Source organism: Cervus elaphus, chromosome 9 (genome assembly GCF_910594005.1).
Source record: "Cervus elaphus chromosome 9, mCerEla1.1, whole genome shotgun sequence".
Classification (NCBI taxonomy): domain Eukaryota; kingdom Metazoa; phylum Chordata; class Mammalia; order Artiodactyla; family Cervidae; genus Cervus; species Cervus elaphus.
In genome coordinates this window covers 42,820,900-42,843,910 of record NC_057823.1, presented here as the reverse complement: position 1 = coordinate 42,843,910, position 23,011 = coordinate 42,820,900, and the positions used below count along the sequence as shown (strand labels likewise).

Below are 23,011 nucleotides of genomic sequence, written 5' to 3'. Positions count from 1 at the left end.
ATGAGAATTTCTCTTCTGTCAATGATCTTATTTTTCTGTACCGGTGGGTATGCTGTGGAAGAAATAACACTTTATAAGGTTTTCATGTTTTCCATCAATTAGATATGAGATAAATATTTCCTTCTATTGAATCAATACGTGTTCTGAAAATATTTACATTCATCATTTGAACAAAGAATGGCAGAATTGAGAAGAAAATGTGCAATCCTCAGTAACATAGGTCATCACCCAAGCATCCTCCTTTGTAGATGAATGCCTTATAGAATTGATTTGCATTCTTTCATTGATAAGCTGACCAGAAAATCAGATATGCACTGTAAAAGAATGACTTTGCCACTGTCTTTTCCCAGAGCAATTCCATATAATATTTTTTTTTCTAATTTTGAAAAAGAATCCAACATTGGCAATAAATTAAAAGTTAATCTTATTACTGGTCAAAGGCTAGTTGAAATGTATGGCTGTTTACACATTAATACATTATTTAAATAAGCATAGGATTCAGTCATGTGTGAATAAGTATATAAAAGCCAACTAAGAGATAATCTTTAGTGTCCATCTATTTTCCTCACTGTGCATAAACTTTTCATCTTCCTGAAATTGTATTCCTTCCATAAGTACATAAATGCTTACTAATTAAGATATTGGCTGTATTTGATTGTTCTATCAAGGAATATCAAAGCTAGTGGAGGTTATGGAATTCCAGTTGAGCTATTTCAAATCCTAAAAGATGATACTGTGAAAGTGAGGCACTCAATATGCCAGCAAATTTGGAAAAGTCAGCAGTGGCCAAGGACTGGAAAAGGTCAGTTTTCATTCTAATCCCAAAGAAAGGCAAGGCCAAAGAATACTCTGCACCCATCTCACTCGCTAGCAAAGTGATGTTCAAAATTCTCCAAGCCAGACTTCAACAGTACGTGAACTGTGAACTTCCAGATGTTCAAGCTGGATTTAGAAAAGGCAGAGGAACCAGAGATTAAATTGTCAACATCTTTTGGATCATCAAAAAAGCAAGAGAGTTCCAGAAAAACACCTATTTCTGCTTTATTGACATTGCCAAACCCTTTGAACATGTGGATCACAACAAACTGTGGAAAATTCTTAAAGAGATAGGAATAGCAGATCACCTAAGCTGTCTCCTGAGAAATCTGTATGCAGGTCAAGAAGCAAGAGTTGGAACTGGACATGGAAGAACAGACCGGTTCCAACTAGGAAAAGGAGTACGTCAAGGCTGTATATTGTCACCCTGCTTATTTAACTTAAATGCAGAGTACATCATGAGAAATGTTGGGCTGCATGAAGCAAAAGATGGAATCAAGATTGCTGGGAGAAACATCAGTAACCTCACATATGCAGATGACACCACCCTTATGGCAGAAAGCAAAGAAGAACTAAAGAGCCTCTTAATGAAAGTGAAAGAGAAGAGTGAAAAAGCTGGCTTAAAACTCAACATTCAGAAAACCAAGATCATGTCATCTGGTCCCATCACTTCATGGCAAATAGATGGGGAAACAATGGAAACAGTGACAGACTTTATTTTGGGGGAGCTCCAAAATCTTTGCAGATGGTGACTGCAGCCATGAAATTAAAAGATGCTTGCTCCTTGGAAGAAAATTATTGCCAACCTAGACAGCATATTAAAAAGCAGAGACATTACTTTGCCCCCAAAGGTCCATCTAGTCATAGCTATGGTTTTCCTAGCAGTCACGTATGGATGCGAGAGTAGGACTATAAAGAAAGCTGAGCACCAAAGAATTGATGCTTTTGAACTGTAGTGTTGGAGATCTTGAGAGTTCCTTGGACTGCAAGGAGATCCAACCAGTCCATCTTAAGGAATCAGTCCTGAATATTCTTTGAAAGGACTGATGCTGAGGCTGAAACTCCCATACTTTGGTCACCTGATGCGAAGAACTGACTCATTTGAAAAGACCCTGATGCTGGTGAAGATTGAAGGCAGGAGGAGAAGGGGATGACAGAGGATAAGATGGTTGGATGGCATCACCGACTCAATGGACATGAGTTTGAGTAAACTCCAGGAGTTGGTGATGGACAGGGAGGTCTGGCATGATGCTGTCCACGGGGTCACAAAGAGTCAGACATGACTGAGTGACAGAGCTGAACTGATCAAGAAATATGGCTAAAGGTAAAAAATAAAGTTGAATATCTGGGATATTTCAAACTTAAGCTCGTTCAACCTCTCTTTATTGTTCAATGCAACTGAATTCAGACAGTGAATTTGATTTTGTTGCTTGCCTACTAGTGAAGTAAGTCTATGAGGTTTACAAAGAAGACTTTGTGCAAAAAGAAAACAAAGACAAAACATGGTTAAACAAAATGATAAAAAACCTAAGTTGGTAATGTTAGTTAATGCAAGATTACAGTTGAAGTTTAAATATCTCAGAAGTTATTATTTTACTAATCATATATCTGTGTGTGTATGCTTTCTTCCTCAGAGATTTAAATGGTTTCATTTTCCTGATTTTGTATAAAGTAACATACACATAGAAGCCTTATTACATTATTATTAATTACCTTGATCATCTTTATTGACAATAACATCACCACATGATGGTTTAGTGCAACATGTAGTACTATAAGCATCATTATCTTCACTACCAAATTATGTTTCAATACTTATTCAGCCAACTTGAAAAGTAGATTGTACAAAAATTCAGTTTAGCTATACTTTTATGACTACAAATAATACAAAAAAAGATAACAAATTCATAGCCCATTTTACAGTTATCAACTGATGAACTCATTTTCTGTAAATCCAAGAACACTCAGATTTGAGATCAAACTCAAATATCCTGTCGCTTGGGCCTGAGTCCCTTAACAGAGTTCTGGCATTTGACTAATGTGTCCTTCAGAGCTTCTTTCACAGTTTCATTTCATAGACTGAAAATGAATGGATTCAAGAGTGGTGTGAAGACACTGGAGAGGATAAAGAGAACATTGCTGAGGTGCAGGCTGCCCTTTTGTGAGGGGCAGACAGAGACAAATATAGAGACCCCATAGCCCATGGAGACCACAGTGAAATGGGAGGCAGAGATGGCAAAGGCTTTGGGATGACCTTGGCCTGATTGTATCTTCAATATGGTGGAGATGTGTAAACATAGGAGACCACTGTAAGGGAGAGGGAGCTGAAGAGCAGGACAGCAGAGCTGAAGAAGTCCAACAGCTCAATGATACAGATATCAGCACAGGCCAAGTGGAGGAGGGGTCACTGTCACAGAAAAGGTGATCAGTCACATCCAGGCCACAATATGGCAGTTGTGCCTTAAGGATGAGGGATGGGAAGATAAGGCGAAAGCCACCCACCCAGGAGAGGATGACAAGATGAACACAGAGTAAGCTGGTCATAATCACAGGGTACTGAAGGGGACTGCAAATGGCCACATAGCAGTCATAGGACATAACAGCAAAAAGGATAAACTCAGTGCATCCAGATAAGAAGTAGAAATACATCTGGGCAAAGCATCCAGCAATTGAGATGTTCTTTCTACCTAACAGGTAACTTGGCAGCATTGTGGAACAGCACAAGTTGTGGTTAATATTTCTCTGAAAGAGAGATTGCTGAGGAAGAAATACATGGGTGAGTGAAGCCTGCAATCCATCAGAATCAAGGTAATGATGAGAGTATTTCCAAGTAGACCAAAAGAAAGAGCAAGAACAGCAAATTCCCAAAGGCTCTGGTGGTTGAGATCCCTGTAAAGCTGATCTCTGTCATCAAGGTCCAGTTCTCCCTCTCCATTCTTAGTAAGGATTCTCTAAAATGAGTCAAGAAAAAGAAAGAAACAGTATTTGCTGCTAATTAAAACTCAATATTTTCAGATATATGAAGTTTAGGTCATTTTACTTATGCTTCATCTTCACAGGGATAAACTACATGATTAAAAAATATGAGTTCATTTTTCTTATAATTTTCATATAAGAATATATAAAAACCAGTTTCTAGTAATTAGAATGTATATAAAAATCAACTTTCCTAATGTAGTTTTTATTAACCCTTGTATCTCTATTTCAGAACACAAATGATGAAAAGGCAGTAACTACAATGTATTGACATCCTGTCTATATATGTCCTTATGATTATTTGTAAACTAATGATTTTAATCAATGTAACTAATAAATAGACCTATTTTAGCAATTACTTTATCATTTGATTTTGTAACTGATTTTCACTTTCAGAAAACCTGGCTTGCACTATATATTTGAACTACCATCCAACTAGCACAAAGACTTAGCTTGAAATCTTCAGGGGACATATAAGCAGGTGCTGAATAATCTGCTTGGTTAACTCTTGAGAGTGGATTGTTCACTTCAACCAATACTGGTTGCTAGAATGTAGAAATCAAAATGAATTTATTTATTATTTTTTTAGATACTTAAAGTGGTCAACTCTGCAAAATTAAAACTTTTACTAATGCTTTCTTTAAATTTTACTGTGGTTAATGGAGTTAGCAAGAGAGTTCCAGAAGAACATCTATTTCTGCTTTATTGACTATGCCAAAGCCTTTGACTATGTGGATCACAATAAACTGTGGAAAATTCTGAAAGAGATGGGAATATAAGACCACCTGACCTGCCTCTTGAGAAATCTGTATGCAGGTCAGGAAGCAACAGTTAGAACTGGACATGGAACAACAGACTGGTTCCAAATAGGAAAAGGAGTATGTTAAGGCTGTATATTGTCACCATGCTTATTTAACTTATATGCAGAGTACATCATGAAGATCCCTGAGCTGGATGAAGCACAAGCTAGGATCAAGATTGGTGGGAGAAATATCAATAACCTCAGATATGCAGATGACACCACCCTTATGGCAGAAAGTGAAGAAGACCTAAAGAGCCTCTTGATGAAAGTGAAAGAGGAGAGTGAAAAAGTTGGCTTAAAACTCATCATTCAGAAAACCAAGGTCATGGCATCTGGTCCCATCACTTCATGGCAAATAGATGGGAAAACAGATGGCAAATAGATGGAAAGTTTTTGTTTCCCCCCACAGACAGAAACCTAAAGTGTTAAGTCCTATAGTGTATCCAGACTGCTGTTTATGATTGAGTATGCTGTGTACTGGGCTTCCCTGGTGACTCAGTGGTAAAGAATTAGCCTGCAATGCAGAAGTCTCAGGAGACACAGGTTTGATCCCTGGATTGGGAATATCCCCTGGAGTAGGGCATGGCAACCCACCCCAGTATTCTTGCCTGGAGAATCCCATGGACAGAGGAGCCTGGTGGGCTACAGTCCACAGGGTCACAAAGAGTCAGATGCTACTGAAGTGACTAAGCACACTTGCAAATGTTGCATACTGCACAAACACTTTGTCCATGGCTGTGCATAGGGTCTGAAGTACACCATTCATTGCATGGCCCAAGTAAGTCAGTGGCTTCCTCAGAATTAGGGCACAGGGGAGGGGTTTTTTTAAGCAATTTTTCAAAAAGACAATGAAGATATAAGGAATCAAGGTAAAGAAGAGAGAGTTCAGAAAGAGAACTGCAGAACAGATAAAATGAACCATTTCTACCAATTGGAGATCACCACATACCAGTTGCAGCATGGGGGCAGTGTCACAAAAAAAAAGTGTTCCATAATATTGGCACCACAGAATGATAATTTTATGGTTGCAATGGAAGGCAATAGATTATACAATAATCCTCTCACCCAAGAGGCTATGATCAACTTTAGGCAAACCTGGATCCTCATAACGGTTAGGTATCTCAAAGGGATACTGATGACAACATAGCAGTCAAATGCCATAATTGCAAGATGAAGAACTCTACTGTCCCAAAGAGGAAATAGAAGAAAGATTGTGTGATACAGCCTTCAAAGGATATAGTGTTTATTTGTGAAATTGTAATGGCCAACATCTTAGGTATTCACAGAAGTGAGCATGATTTCTAAAAGTGAGAGGTTTGCAAAGAACAAATACATGGGTGAGTGAAGGCAGTTTTAACTCCACACCAGTAGGAAGATCATAGCATTACTTAAAACTGTCACATACACAGTCAGGAATGTAAAGAGCAAGATCTTCATGCCCCAAGTAGTGTGAAAACCAAGGAGGATGAATTCCATCACAGTTGTAGTTTCATTGTTAAAGGTCATTGCCCAGTGAAAACATTATCTGCAGAAAAGGAAAACAATATTGTCTCTAGACCATTTCCTTCCAGGTTTAGAAAGACTTTTAGCTTCAATAATTAGTGTTGACACAAGGTTAAAAAACATTAAAAAGCTATCTATTTGTATGCCTTTTATATACATCACATACATAATTCAAACTACCTTTTAAAATGGAAAATCATACGTTTTGTTCTCATGGTTTTGTTTATGCTTTCTGTGAATAATTTTATCTCCTCTCAAGGTTTCAAGTTTACCAAACTCTCCTATTTTAATCTTTGGAGTTCCAGACCTATGACCCAATCTCTTTTACAATAGGAGATTTACTACATTTAAATGAACAGAGTGCATTTTGGCAGGCTGCCCTATTTTTCTTTATTTATTTTTATTGCTAGTCTATTGCATACCCCATCATAACCCTAATTTGTTGATAGACATGTCTAATCATTTTCTTCTGGCTATATCTTAACTTCTACATTCAACCAATGATCACTTTTTAATAAAACTACTTCAAATATGTTTCTCTGAAACTGCCATATGACAGAGTAATCCCAATACTGGGCATATACCCTGAGAAAAACGTAATTGAAAAAGTACCCCAATGTTCACTGCAGCACTATTTACAGTAGCTAGTACATGGAGGCAGCCTAGATGAATGGATAAAGAAGTCGTGGTACATATACACAATGGAATATTACTCAGCCTTAAAAATGAACACATTTAGAGAGTTCTAGTGAGGTGGATGAACCTAGATCCTATTATAAAGAATTAAGTAAGTCAGAAAGAGAAAAAAAAATATCTTATATTAACTCATATATATATGTATACATGTATATATATATATGGAATCTAAAAAGATGGTGCGATGAATAAGAGGGTAACAGGCAGGAAGGCCAGGGGTCTCCGAATGGAGGAAATAGGCTGCAAGTGCCAGACATTTTTATCTCTCTTAAGCCACAGGAGGAAACAAACTGGCAATATATATATATATATATATATATATATATATATATATATATTTTTTTTTTTTCCCTTCTCTGTACAAATTTAAAAGGAGGTTTCTCTTAAAATGCTGTGTTGCCATGACACCTGGTTTCACTGGAAGCTAACTATTCTCAAACCTTGAGTTAACCAATACATTTTTTCTTATGGAAATGTGTGTCTTAAGCTATGTTAATGTACCCTAGACTCTGCCTTCAAGTTCTGCCAAATGGCTCAGAACCTACTTGACAAACCAGTATGTTATACTCAGATATTGTTCCCCTAATCTATGTAACCAAAACTATTTGTATGGTAATCTGCCCTTCTACAAGGTTCAAGTCAATCATTTTATGGCCTGGGATGAATTACCTGGTGCCATTCTGAGTTTAAGACATTCCTTTCTTTTCATTAACATACTGCTAGTGACTATATAACATCCAGCTGAAGACTAGCAGGGGCGTACTCTTTCTGCCCCCTTCTGATGCCTACGTCAGAAGCTTTCTCTATCTCCTTTATACTTTAATAAAACTTTATTACACAAAAGCTCTGAGCGATCCAGCCTTGTCTCTGGCCCCGGATTGAATTTGTCTCCTCCGGAGGCCAAGAATCCCGGTGTCTGATCGTTCAGCAACAACCTTTCATGAACCTACATGCTAGGCAGTTTTGGATACACAGGTACAGTGACCAGACTTGTAGACACAGTGGGGGAAGAAGAGGATGCAACAAACTGGGAGAATATCATTGAAACATATACATTACCATATGTAAAATAACCAGTGAGAATTTGCTTTATGATTCATATCTGGTGTTCTGTGACAATGTAGAGGAGTGGGATAGAGTGGGAGGTTCAAGAGGAAGGGGACATATGTATACCTATGGCTGATTCATGTTGATGTATGGAACAAACCAACACAATATTGTAAAGCAATTATTCTCCAATTGAAATAAATAAATTATATAAAAATGTTTCCCAACTCTCATCTATTCTGTCCATTTTTAGTAAACAGTTTTCCTTTAAAGTCTTAATTGTTTTGCAAAATTGTAATGGCTTATAATTTATCTTCAGAATTTATGTTGATCGTGAAGTGTAGCTGCCATTTTGTTTTCTCTAATGGACGTGAGTTGGAGAAGCTTCTTAGAAATGACTCTCTTGTGCCCTATTTGTGGGAGATGATTCTACTTTCCTCCATACTTACTGGTAAACCTCACTAATAGGAGATTGATTGATGCAGGAATAGGGATTTCTAACCCAATGAGGGATCAGATTCATTGAGTCACTGGATCTCTGGAACGAATCCAGACATAGGCATCCTAGTCATGAGTAACGACATTTGTCTCATACAGATAACATCCCCATAGTATCCTGGTTATGCTGACAATGCAAGTTTTCTTTTGACTACAAATAGCACATTATTCAGACAATAATTTCTATTACTATTTAATTGATTAAAATAGTTGTACCATTATACATTGCTCTTATCTACAAATGCTGGGCTAGATGAAGCACAAGCTGGAATCAAGATTGCTGGGAGAAATATCAATAACCTCAGAAATACAGATGACACCACCATTATGGTAGAAAGCAAAGAAGAACTAAAGATCCTCTTGATGAAAGTGAAAGAAGAGAGTGAAAAAGTTGGTTTAAACTTGGCTGAAACTCCGATACTTTGGCCACCTGATGCGAAGAGCTGACTCATTTGAAAAGACCTTGATGCTGGGAAAGATTGAAGGCAGGAGGAGATGGTTGGATGGCATCACTGATTCAATGGACAGGAGTTTGAGTAAACTCTGGGAGTTGGTGATGGACAGGGAGGTCTGGCGTGCTGCAGTCCATGGGGCTGCAAACAGTCGGAAACGACTGAGCGACTGAACTAAACTGAACTGATCTACAATGAGAAACTTACCTAATATGTAAATCTTCTGCTTTCTATTACACACTCCAGGCGATATCAGAAAGTTATTCTCAGCATCTGGTTCTAACATTCTTTACTTGGACATGAGCAACTGAGTCCAAAATTAGCTATGTGTCTCAAACAAATAACTATATTGTTTTAATAAAAAAATTCAGGACCCTTAAGAAATCACTCCTCACTATACACTTTGTCTACTTTTTAAATTTTCTTATCTATATCAAACAAGACTACACATCCCTTAAAATTTGAGACAATATTTCAGCACATCTGGGTACTTTTCTTACAACCCTGCTCAAAGTTATTAACTAATCTCCTTTGGCTTCCAATGGTTTTAATATATCTGTACTATCAGAATTAACATGCTACCTTTTTTAAATCTACAATGTCTTTAATTTGTTCTTCCTACATCCATTACAGGATACTTCCTGGAATAAGAACCCTTGATGTTAGTCATAGTCATATAGTTATGATATGAGTAAATTCAATATTCATATCATGTTGACATTTCTAAAAATATAAATTTTTTCTTAATAAATTTATCGAGTGAAAAGTATTACTGATAGAGTTAAATGAACTGTAGAATCAGGCAGAAGGACAAAGCTTTACTCACGATGGTAAATACATAGATCAAATATAAAGATTAATTTATAGCATCACTAGTATAATTTTGACAGTAATATGTTGAGTAAATAAAAATTGCTTCAAATCATATATTTATGTAGCATAGATGCTGGGGTTGATACTTCCTTGTTTAATGGATTCATGAATCTTTGCAATATAATTAGCAATCAGAATAAAAATGGAGCCTGTACAGTCACTGATTTTACTTAAATCCTTAACTACTTCAAGCACTGCTACTGCAAATTCTTTTGCTCTCTCTAACTTTTCTTAACAATAGAGAGAAGTAATTGAATTTTAAAAGATATTTTAATAGCTAAATAATCAAAACCAATATACAACAAAGACAAAAGGTTTTATACAAACTAGGCATATATCTAAAACTGCTACCTTCCACTAAATAGAATATTTTGAATAAAATGTACAATATATATTTCAGAGCTTTAGAATCATTACTAAGATAAATATACACACACAAATACTTTTTTCATGTTTCCAACAATCTCAAACTTCTATAAAGCAATAATATTGATTTTCAAAAATCTGAGTTATAAAATTATGATATTGGTTTGTGGAATTAACCTAAAACATACATGCTTCATTCAGGAGGTACTTGGCTGTATTTTTCAGAGTTTAAAATATGATGTGTTCTTTCTGAATAAATGTGACATTTCTGCCACAAACTTTGAGAACATTGTATCTAACTCTGAAGCAGGTTGTATCAATTGATAAAAATTAATAATCCAAAGCATCATCAAGCCATGCAATAAACTAACAATTTAGTTAGATAAACTTTTTTGTCCAGGTAAGGTTATTCAGCTTCTTTGTACAGTTTTATGTTATTTTTTATTCACAGTAGGCTCATATTTAAACCTGTGTACACAATTTAAGCATAACCTTTATTTTCAAAACATCCACACCTCTGAGGGAAGAACAGATGCACAACAGTAGATAGAATTTACTGATGTCTTCCATTAGTAATACATATAATTGTAGGGTAGATAACTCCTTTGGAAATTATGTCCACTCAGTTTATTAAGATAGAAATCTGTTAATATTTCTTAAGTGTTTCATTTGGCCTAATGAGAAACTTTTTTAAAAATAATATATTAAAACTATCACTTTTTTTCATAACAGTTGAATTAAAGTCTATTTTCTCCTGTAGGAGCAAGAAGTTTCATAACACTTTTCATTGTCTACTTCCTATCTACAGAAAAGTGTATCTGCTTCTCAATGATAGAAATAGAAGTTAGAACAACTTGGCCAGGATCAAAATTTTAAAAGAGTAAAATAAAAATGAAAAACACTGGGTACTGGTACAGACTGGAGACATTAGGTATCTTTTATAAGGAAATTACAAAACCAAAATACATACAGTATAACATGAAAGGGACTAAGTGGAGACTACAAATAAATTCTTATCTCAGAGGAAAAATCCATAACAATACACATTTCTAAATTGTTCAATTTTTTATGAATTTACATTTAACTTTTCAGAAATGTCAATGTTAAGTTTATTAAACAAGATCCATCTTATAAGTACATTCTCTAAAGATAGGTGATGTAATGTGTGTGTGTGCTTTTTAAGAAGAGAACTAGCATTTAATTTAGTGTGAACCATAATCCTCTTGGTGATTCTTTTCTAATTCTTAAATATAAATTGAACTTTCCAAATATGTTGATAGTGTGGTAATTCTTTTAGAGATATTTGATTTCTGGCAAACTTTATAGATCCAGTTTATAAAGTAAAATCTTACCCTCTTGTGACCTAAGAGAATTTGAAAGTAGAAGTCATCCTGTTTATTGTTTGAGATGATAGAGCTGCCAGGAGAAATAAGTATTCTGAGTTTATTTGAAAAGCTCTTGGGGGAGAATTCCTGGAAGAAGGAGAGATTCCCCCAGGGAAGTACTTTCATGTAGGGTTATTAATACCAAGAACATCAGCTAGATCTATGCTAACTAAATAAAACCAAACTAATTAGCTGAAGAAAACAAGTTTGACTAAACTTGGGGTGACTGTTTTATCACAGTAATATGACAAATAGTTTTGTTGTTTAGTCTATTTATGGCATAGTTGTTTCTATATTTCCATAAAGTTTGAAGCTATGAAAATAATTTTAACAACTGAACTTTTACTTATAATATTTTCATTAAAGGATTTATATAAACTTGTCTTATGAGAAAGTAATTAACTGTTCACCTTGCTAGAAAACAGAAATAAAAAAACATTCTTACCATTATAAAGCTATCAAATTTAAGCATTTTGAAAATATGTATGTATCTGTTTTCAGTATTCAAGTTGAATACATTAGGTTTGAGGCTGGCAAACATTTGCCTCTCCTTGGGTTTATAACAATTCATTAAATAGAGAATTAGTTTCACTTCAGTTCAGTTGCTCAGTCACATCCAACTCTTTGCAACCCCATGGACTGCAGCACAACACGCTTCCCTGTCCATCACCAACTCCTGGAGCTTACTCAAACTCATGTCGATCATGTCGGTGATGCCATCCAACCATCTAATACTCTGTTCTCCCCTTCTTCTCCTGCCTTCAATCTTTCCCAGAATCAGGGTCTTTTCAAATGAGTCAGTTCTTCCCATCAGGTGGCCAAAGTATTGGAGTTTCAGCTTCAGCATCAGTCCTTCAAATGAATATTCAGGGCTGATTTCTTTAGGATTGACTGCTTTGATCTCCTTGCAGTCCAAAGGACTCTCAAGAGTCTTCTCCAACACCACAGTTCAAAAGCTTCAATTCTTTGGTGCTAGGCTTTCTTTATAGTCCAACTCTCACATCCATACATGACTATTGGAAAAATCATAGCATTGACTAGATGGACCTATGTTGGCAAAGTAATGTCTCTGCTTTTTAATATGCTGTCATAGCTTTTCTTCCAAGGAGCAAACATCTTTTAATTTCATGGCTACAGCCACCATGTACAGTGATTTTGGAACCCTCCAAAATAGTCTGTCTCTATTTCCATTGTTTCCCCATCTATTTGCCATGAAGTGATGGGTTGCCATGATCTTAAGTTTTGAATGTTGAGTTTTAAGCCAACTTTTTCACTCTCCTCTTTCACTTTCAAGATGATCTTTAGTTCTTCTTTGCTTTCTGCCATAAGGGTGGTGTTATATGCATATCTGAGGTTACTGATGTTTCTCCTGGCAATCTTGATTCCAGCTTGTGATTCATCCAGCCCAGCATTTTGCATGATGTACTCTGCATAGAAGTTAAATAACCAGGGTGTCAACATACAGCCTTGACGTACTACTTTCCCAATTTGGAACCAGTCTGTTCTTCCATATCCAGTTTCAGCTGTTGCTTCTTGACCTGCATACAGATTTTCCAGGAGGCAGGTAATGTAGTCTGGAAAGAAATTCCCATCTCTTTAAGAATTTTCCAGTTTGTTGTGATCCACACAGTCAAAGTCTTTGGCATAGTCAGTAAAGAAGTAGATGCTTTTCTGGAACTCTCTTGCTTTTTCAATGATCCAACGGATGTTGGCAATTTGACCTCTGGTTCCTCTGCCTTTTCTAAATCCAGCTTGAACATTAGGAAGTTCTCAGTTCACATACTTGATAAAGCCTGACTTGGAGAATTTTGAGCATTACTTTGCTATCCTGTGATATGAGTGCAATTGTGCAGTAGTGTGAACTTTCTTTGGCACTGCCTTTCTTTGGGATTGGAATGAAAACTGACTTTTTCTGGTCCTGTGGTCACTGCTGAATTTTTCAAATTTGCTGGCATATTGAGTGCAGCATGTTCACAGAATCATCTTTTAGGGTCTGAAACAACTCAACTGGAATTCCATCACCTCCACTAGCTTTGTTCATAATGATGCTTCCTAGGGCCCACTTGACTTTGCACTCCAGGATGTCTGGCTCTAGTTCAATGATCACACCATCGTGATTATACACATTAGTACATGACATTTGTTTCACTTCTTCTTAACCAATCCAGTTTCCTTTTATTTCTTTTTTTTCTCTAATCACCATAGCTAGGGCTTCCAAAAGTATGTTGAATAATAGATTGGGCATGATCATAGAGGAAATGCTTTCAGTTTTTTTATCATTGAGAATAATGCTTGCTGTGAGTTTATTGTGTATGGCCTTCATTATGTTGAGGTAGGGTTTTCTATGTCCACTTTTTGGAGAGTTCTTTTCATAACCTGTTGCTGAATTTTGTCAAAATGTTTTCCTGCATCTATTGAGATCATCACATGGTTTTAACCTTTCAATCTTTTATTATGGTGTATTGCATTCATTGATTTGCATGTATTGAAGAACCCTTTATCACTGGGATAAAACCAACTTGATCATGGTGTATAATCTTTTTAATGTGCTGCTGAATTTTGTTTGCTAAAATTTTGCTGAGGTTTTTGCATCTATGTCCATCAGTGATGTTGTCCTACATTTTCTATTTTTGTGATGTTTTTATCTTGTTTAGGTATAGGGGTGATGTTGGCCCCATAGAATAAGTTTGGAAGTGTTTCTTCCTCTGCATTTTTTTTTTTTTTGGAATAATTTCAGAAGGATAGGCATTACCTCTTCTCTAAATGTTTGATAGAAGTCACCTGTGAAGCCATCTGGCCCTGGGCTTTTGTATTTTGGGAGATTTTTTTCACAGCTTCAATTCCAGGGCTTGTGATTGGCTTGTTCATAATTTCTATTTCTTCCTGGTTCAGTCTTGGAAGGTTGAACTTTTCTAAGAATCTGTTCATTTCTTCCAGGTTGTCCATTTTATTGCCATATAGTTGCTCATAATTGTCTCTATGATTCTTTGTATTTCTCTCTTGTCTGTTGTAACCTCTCCTTTTTCATTTCTAATTTTGCTACTTTGATTCTTTTCTCTTTTTTCTTGATGAGTCTGGTTAATGGTTTGTCAATTTTGTTTATCTTCTCAAAGAACCAGATTTTAGTTTTATGTTTCTTTATTATTGTTTCCTTCATTTCTTTTTCTTTTTTTTTCTGCTCTGATCTCTGTAATTTCTTTCCTGCTACAAAGTTTAAGTTTTTAATTCTTTAAAAAGTAACTGTAAAAAAATAAAAATAAAAAGTAGCTGTAACATAAAAAATGACTATATATGTTCTTACTACATTATGATTTTATTTTTAATACATCAAGTTACACCTAGATATGTCACTAAGATAGGAAACTGGATTTGGATAAAGCAACATGACAAAGTTGGACTGCAAGAAGATCCAACCAGTCCATCCTAAAGGAGATCAGTCTTGGGTGTTCATTGGTAGAACTGATGTTGAAGCTGGAACTCCAATACTTTGGCCACATGATGTGAAGAGCTGACTCATTTGGAAAGACCCTGATGCTAGGAGAGATTGAGGGCAGGAGGAGAAGGGGACAACAGAAGATGAGATGGTTGGATGGCATCACCGACTCAATGGACATGGGTTTGGGTGGACTCTGGGAGTTGGTGATGGACAGGGAGGCCTGGTGTGCTGCGGTTCATGGGGTCGCAGAGTCAGACATGACTGAGCGACTGAACTGAACTGAACTGACATAACAAAGTTATGGAATAACTTTGGAATGCCACAGCTGTGGAATACCACAGTAATATTGATATTGCCTTAATTAATTTATGTGCATGTGTGCTCAGCTGCTGTCATGTCTGACTCTATGCAGCACCATGGACTGTATCCTGCCAGGCTCCTCTGTCCATGGGATTATCCAGACAAGAATATTGAAGTGGGTTGCCATTTCCTCCTCCAGGTGATCTTCTCAACTCAGGAATCGAACCCACATCTCCTGCAAGTCTCTTCCATTACAGAATGATTCTTTACCACTTAGCCACTGGGGGTTTCCCTTAAATAAGGGGGGATGTATTTTTTATTTCTCACTGGTTTCATGGCTGGATATGAACATTCATGGTGACTTTAGAAAAAAAGACTTGGGAAAGGTTTGGGCACTCTTAATTTGCATCATACAGAATTCTTTATTCCAAATCCCCTTCCACATGACAACTAGCTTCTTTTAAGTTTTATTGAAGTATAATTGACAAAAGCTTTATACATATTGTATTTAACATGTGCAATTTAATAATTTGACATACACATACATTGTAGAATGTAGTATGTTTTTAACTGTTTTCTGAATCAAATAGTATAATTTTCTCATCCAATAGGTAATTGATGCATTAATTGGCTGGTTTTTTAAGACATAAACAGCAAAACATTTTTATAATAAAAACCTAGTAAAATATGACATGTCATCCTTTTGAGTTTGAAAGGACTGCTAATATTATGAGAAACATATGTTGGATTCATTAAGAATTTTTTTTATTTTTGTGATGTTCTTATAAGTTATTATTATTTTAATGTGGATTTCTGAGATTATAAAATCAGTTGGAAGGGGTTCCTCTTCTATTTTATGAAAATAGCATTTGAAACACTATTTCTTCCTATATATCTATAATTTATTTATAAAGACATGAGAATATGAATTTTTTCTTGAGATTTTTAAAATATATGAAACAAATTAATTTTGTTTGCTTATATTTGAGTTTCTCACATAATCATTGACTGTAAGAAACCAGCAAATGCTCTGTTTTCATTATTTAAAGTTGCTTTATAGTAGATGGTTGAAATATAGCCTTATTCTCTTTTGCCTTATCCTCTTTAGAGATGATGATACATTTTATTTTATCCTTTTGTGTTAAAGTAATAAATTACATCCCTTATTAATAAACATCAAACATTAAACCAAATTGTATTTATTCTATTTAGCCATCTAGATTTTCTGTATGCTTTTCTACATGCTTCAAGTTTTAACTTTATAAACTTTATTATAATACTTGCCTCCATGTTAATGAGCACCATTATCCTTTAGCATCCTTTTCTTGAAGTATACTTATTTGATTTAGATTACAAGTGTACACTGGGCTTTCTAGGTGACTCAGATGGTAAAGAATCTATGTGCAATGCAGAAGACCTGGATTCAATCCCTGGGTGTGGAAGATCCCCTAGAGAAGGGAATGGTTACCTACTCGAGTAATCTTGCCTGGAGAATTACATGGATAAAAGAGCCCACTTAGCTACAACCCATTGGGTCACAAAGAGTAGGATATGACAGAGTGACTAACACTTTCACTTTTCACAAGTGTATACTAGCTTAATATGAGATAAAAATGTTTTGCCCTTTGATTTTCTCTGAAAAATTAGATCTAAAATGATAATCGTTTTTTCTTTGGATGATTGGAAGAATACAAATGAGAAATGGGTGATTCATTCCCTGGAAATTTCTAAATCTTCTCAACACATATCATAGTTGTAGATGGAGAAGGCAATGGCAACCCACTCCAGTACTCTTGCCTGGAAAATCCCATGGATGGAGGAGCCTGGTAGGCAGCAGTCCATAGGGTCGCTGAGTCGGACACGACTGAGCAGCTTCCCTTTCACTCTCATGCATTGGAGAAGGAAATGGCAACCCACTCCAGTGCTCTTGCCTGGAGAATCCCAGGGATGGAGGAGCCTGGTGAGCTGCTGTCTATGGGGTCGCACAGAGTCGGACAGACTGAAGCGACTTAGCAGCAGCAGCAGCAGCATAGTTGTAGAAAATAGATGAAACCATTGAAGAACTACAGTACTTCATTTTATATAAGCTAAGTGCAAATGTGCTAAGTCTCCTCATTCATGTCCGACTCTTCACAACATTATGGACTGTAGCCTGTCAGGCTCCTCTGTCCATGGGATTCTCCAGTCAAGACTACTGGCATGGGTTGCCATGCCCTTCTCCAGAGGATCTTCCTGACCCAAGGATCGAACCCATGTCTCCTGTGTCTCCTGAATTGCAGGTGGATTCTTTACACTGAACCACCAGAGAAGTCCCTTATACAAGCTAACTTTCACTCAAATACCAGTATTTCTTGCCTGAAAGCTGTTAAGGGCCTCTTGTACCCATCTGTGTATCAGAATAATGGCACCAAAGATCTAACATAGTCTGTACTCAGTTCTTCATCAGTGACTGACAGAAATTGGTATATTACCTTGTCCCACTGATGAGATAGCCCTATCATCTAGTGGCTGTAAGAGTTCTCTTTGGGTTCAGCTCCATTTTTCTCAAAATAACATTTTGAAATTGGATTACTTACCAGCAAGATGACAAGACACGAGCAAGATAGAGTGGTTGCAACCACTGACATTCTGAAGTGTGAACATCACTAATAATTTCAGTACAGTGAATTGGTACAGGATGGAGGTAGAATGAAATAGGCTTTTAATACTCCTTTAGCATTTGAGATATTTTAGACAATGATATTTTTTAATAAAATTTATTGAAAAATGTTAGGTACCAGGTACTATGCTAGGTGCTGAGGAACAACAGCGCACTTTGAGTTATCGTTTTAATATAAATGAAAATATTGTTATCAATCATTATTTTTACTAAAAGAGGGACAGTCAAGATTTTCAAGTCAGAGAAATGGAGGGTAGAAAATTAATATCTAGGATTTAGGAAAAATTGATTATAAAGAAGCTGAGACTAATTGACAAATAAATACAGATCATTGTAACTCTTTATATCTGGGTTTTTAAAATCACAGACTAAAGACATGTTTGGATCATTTACAGAGTATTTAATGGTCAAAAATTGAGGCTGTATATGAGAAGAGTATCTTTATGATTTGTGCATTTAAACCACCGTCTATGCCAACAGAATGCTTTCAAAATTACTTGTTTTGGGCCCCCACATCTGTGCCATGCCTACCTATCAGCCTCAAGCACCACTGAAGGAGGTTTTTCTGCATAAGTGGAGAAGACAGTTGTTGCAAGTAGGAGAAGCACAACATATTTTAAAGATGTCTGAAGATGAAGAAAAAGTGAAATTATGCCTTCTTGAACCAGCTATCCAGAAATTTACTAAAATGGTAATCCCAACAGACCTGGAGATGTTAAGAAAATGCCAGGTAAATACTGAGAAATATTAGAGGTGCTGAACATGGGACAAGTTACATGAAGAGCATGTCAATGCAGGATGTACAGTTCAGCAACTCTGCTGCAATATTGGAGGAATGGAGAAGCTTTGTTTGAAAGTCCAAAAGGATGACCTAGGACTTCTAAAGAAAATGATAGATTCTGTTGAAGATGCATCAGCTGCAACAGCAGGATTTTTCCAGCTCCATCTAGAATCTGTAGAACTTAAGAAACAATTTAATGATGAAGAAACTTTATTACAGCCTTCTTTAGATCCATGACTGAGAACATTTCATACTATTGAAAATGAAGCTGATCCTGAGTATGACTCAGATGGATGCGTTGCCTGAAACTCCTCGAGATTAAAATGCTGCAGAATCATGGGAGACCTTAGAAGTGGACTTAATTGAACTTAGCCAACTGGTCACACTGATTTCTCTCTCCTAGTGAATTCTCAGCAGAAGATTGAAAGCACTAAAGACCATGTCAACAGTGCTGCTGTGACTATTGAAGAGAGAACCAAAACCTGGGGGAAGGCTGAAAAATACAAGCTGGCAGAACTGCCTGTGGCAGGCGCACTCATGGGAGGAGCGATGAAGGGTCGGATTGGCCTCCTTGATGCTTCACAAAGTGTCAGAAATTGCAGCTGCACTTGGTGGTGGGTGTTGTGCTTCACAGGTGGAAAAGTGATACAAAAACAAAACAGAAAACAATGGGGAAGCTCACTTCCAGCTGTCCAGCTCTCCCCAGCTCAACTGACCCAAAAAATGCAGTTAAAAACCAAACTTTACTAATTATCGGCACCAGCATGTCTATCCTAATGAGGACTTTGCTGCTGTTGGACACTCAGTTGGCTTTCAGAACATGATTATATCGAAACAGTGGCTACAGATACTCAAGTGGGATTGAACTGTGATAAGGGGATATATTTTGTTGTTTGCTGGGTATTAATGGAGTTGTGAGAGACTTAGGAGCCTGGCCTGAGGCTGACAATATTTGTCAGGTAAAGTTTAAGGGCCGGCAGGGAGCAGAATTTTTACCTGGAAATGTGAAAACTGAACCCATAACTTTGATAAGGTCTTGTGATGTGTGGACATGTTGGGTTACCGAAGGATAGCTTTCAGAATAGTTTCTTCCATGACCCTGACTTGGAGACCGCAAGGTTAAGCATATTATAAATATGTTTCTTTTTCTCCTAAATGTAGATTATTTAGGCATTTTAGCAGAGAAAAGAATGGAAGTTTAAGAGCTTTTCATATCAAATAGGGAAAACAGGATCTAGCAAGGAGCATGAGTGAACTGCATAATGGAATCCATTTGGCAAGCCCTATTGCATTTTTGCCTAACAATATTATACAGCAAAAGAAAGAAATAGTGTAAGAAAATGGGGAAAAAATTACTTGTTTTTTATAGGAGACAATTTGGCTCCTGTGAAATCTATAACTTATAGTAACAATGATGGGTTGTACTTCACGTTCAACTAAGACTTTTGAAATGCTGCTGCTGCTGCTACTGTCACTTCAGTCGTGTCCGACTCTGTGCGACCCCACAGACAGCAGCCCACCAGGCTCCCCCATCCCTGGGATTCTCCAGGCAAGAACACTGGAGTGGGTTGCCATTTTCTTCTCCAATGCATGAAAGTGAAAAGTGAAAGGGAAGCTGCTCAGTCGTGTCCGACTCAGCGACCCCACAGACTGCTGCCTACCAGGCTCCTCCATCCATGGGATTTTCCAGGCAAGAGTACTGGGGTGAGTTGCCATTGCCTTCTCCAATTTTGAAATGACTTCTTCACTTATATCTAATTAAGATATTTTACAGGTTCCTTCAAATAGTGAAAAGGTAATGTGATCTGGCTGTTATGTTGAAATTTGCAGATTATTATTAGCATTAGCATTTTAAAAATCTCTTCTTATAAATGATTTTACATGAAAGTTCAGGGGCTATCGTAATTTCCTACCATTCTGAAAAAAAGATTTTGGGTAGAAAAATCTGATAGGTTTCTGTCACTCTTCTATTTTTTCTGTGAATGATTATCTTCTAAGTTTTGGTGAATTCTTTTGTCACAGGTAGATTTATAATCACACTATGGCACAGAAATAGGAGCATAATGGTTATACACTGTAACAGATATGGAACCATGAGTAGATCAGTGTACAATTAAATAAAAATTTAAATAACAAATAATCTATATATAATATTTCAAATTAAATTCAAATAATGTTTATACTATTTTATTAAGACAATACATATGCATTAATTGTAAAAAATATTGATACTTTTAAAAGTATACGTTTTTTTCTTTTTAAGGTTTTGCAGTAAAGTTGAGGAACTGCCTAAACCAGAGACATCCAGTCCTGGCATTGTTTGAGTTTAAATCATTTGCTTGTACATGAATTTGATTTTTAAAACACTAGAGGCACAGGAAAATAGAATAATCACATATTTATCACTCATCTCTGTCATTATGTGTGTGTCTGTTATGAATGTATGTATAATTTTTTAGATCTATATAAATCACTATTAGCTGAGCCTGGTGAGAGATAGAAAAGTAACATCTGCTCTCCTAATTCCTTCCTTATGGGAGATTTAGTCGATAAGTTGTGTACAATTCTTACAACCCCATGGACTGTAGCCAGCCAGGCTCCTCTATCTATGGAATTCTCCAGGCAAGAACACTGGAGTGGGTTGCCATTTCCTTCTCCAGGGGATCTTCCCAACTGAGGAATTGAACCCAGGTCTCCTTCATTGCAGGCAGATTTTTTACCAAGTGAGCTACAAGGGAAGCCTCCGCAAAAAAGTCACTCAGTCACGTCCAGTTCTTTGCAACCCCATGAACTATACAGTTCATGGAATTCTCCAGGCCAGAATACTGGCATGGGTACCTTTCCCTTCTCCAGGGGATCTTCCCAACCCAGGGATCGAACCCAGGTCTCCCACATTGCAGGCGGATTCTTTACCAGTTGAGCCACAAAGGAAGCCCTTCCTTATGTGAGCATATTCATTTGGAAGTAATTACATGATAAAATAATTTTAAAGCCAGACATGAAGGTATCTTTGTTGTAAATATATCATTTTTGAGATTTTAAAGATTTGTTAGCATAATCACATATTTATAGACACCATCTCTCAGGGAATCTTTCACTTTCTCATTTCGAAGACTGTAGATGAAAGGATTCAACATTGGTGTCACAATGGTATTTAGCACTGTGGCAAATTTGTTAACATCCATCACATTACCCTTTTGTGGGCGGACATAGATGAAGATGGAGCTTCCATAGTAAAGTGTTACTACGGTGATATGTGAAACACAGGTGGAGAAAGCTTTCTGCCGTCCCTGGACAGAGGGAATTCTAAAGATAGTAATAATAATATATGTGTAAGACACTCCTGTCAGGAGCAAGGAACCCAACAGCAACACAGCAGAGGAGACAAAGTCAGCCAGCTCAGCCAGAGAGATATCTGCACAGACCAACTTTAGCACAGGAGCACTGTCACAGAAGAAGTGATTAATTACATTTGGCCCACAAAAGGGCAGAGGGGCAGTTAATATTGATGAGGCCAAAATTGACAAAAATGCACCTACGTAAGATCCCAGAAGCAATGATATGCATGTTTGTTTGTTCATGATGATGGCATACCTCAGTGGGTGGCAGATGGCAACATATCGATCAAAGGACATAACAGCCAAGATGAAGAATTCTGTGGATCCCAACAGAAAGTAGAAGAAAGACTGTGTAAGACATCCCACAAAGGATATTGCTTTGGTGAGGGAAAATGTGTTTGCTAACATCTTAGGCACCACCGTGGAGGTAATTGCAACCTCAAGGAAAGAAAGATTGGCTACAAAGAAGTACATGGGTGAGTGCAGACGGTAGTCACCACACACCAAAAGGATAATAATGGTGTTGCCAATCAGAGACGTCACGTACATAAGCAGGAATGCAGAAAAAAGAAGAATTTCTACTTCTTTCCTGCTCTGAAATCCTAGAAGAATGAACTCAGTGACAATGGTCTTGTTTCTTTGATCCATAATTTCTCATTTCCACCTGGCATAATAAAAAAAGAAGTTTATGATTGGTCTTTGTATCTAAATCTTGGAAATAATCCACATATAGATTTTAACTGTATTTTCTTTTTGTGGAAGAAAAACAATAAAAACAAATAATTATTCTTCCAGTGTATAAACAGCTCCCGAGATAAACTGTGTCAGATGTAAGAGTTCAAGTGTGAAATTCACTCATAATAGCTGAATTAGTTCCACAATAAGATTGTGATAAATATCCTATTGAAAGACCTGTGAGTTTCCCCTCAGTGTAGAGAACCTAACAGTGAATTTAGTTCTTCACAAGTCTTGTGAACAGATGTATAGAGTGTCCTTTGAGATAAACACATCACAGTGTCCTTAATCCATTCAGATGTAAAGCATTTTAGAGTGCTGGAAAAGTTGCAAAGCTAGCTTATCATT

The 23,011-nt window shown here is 36.7% G+C and overlaps 1 protein-coding gene and 1 pseudogene across 1 annotated transcript; one reads left to right on the top strand and one right to left on the bottom strand.

Annotated features, from left to right (window-relative positions):
* Positions 1-18,431: 18,431 nt before the first annotated feature.
* LOC122700763 lies at positions 18,432-19,414 on the top strand (annotated as a pseudogene).
* A 2,214-nt stretch (positions 19,415-21,628) lies between these two features.
* On the bottom strand, positions 21,629-22,576 carry LOC122700762 (olfactory receptor 49-like). Its single transcript, XM_043913819.1, has one exon. The coding sequence runs from the start codon at positions 22,574-22,576 to the stop codon at positions 21,629-21,631; it is 948 nt and encodes a 315-aa protein (XP_043769754.1).
* Between the last annotated feature and the right edge of the window lie 435 nt (positions 22,577-23,011).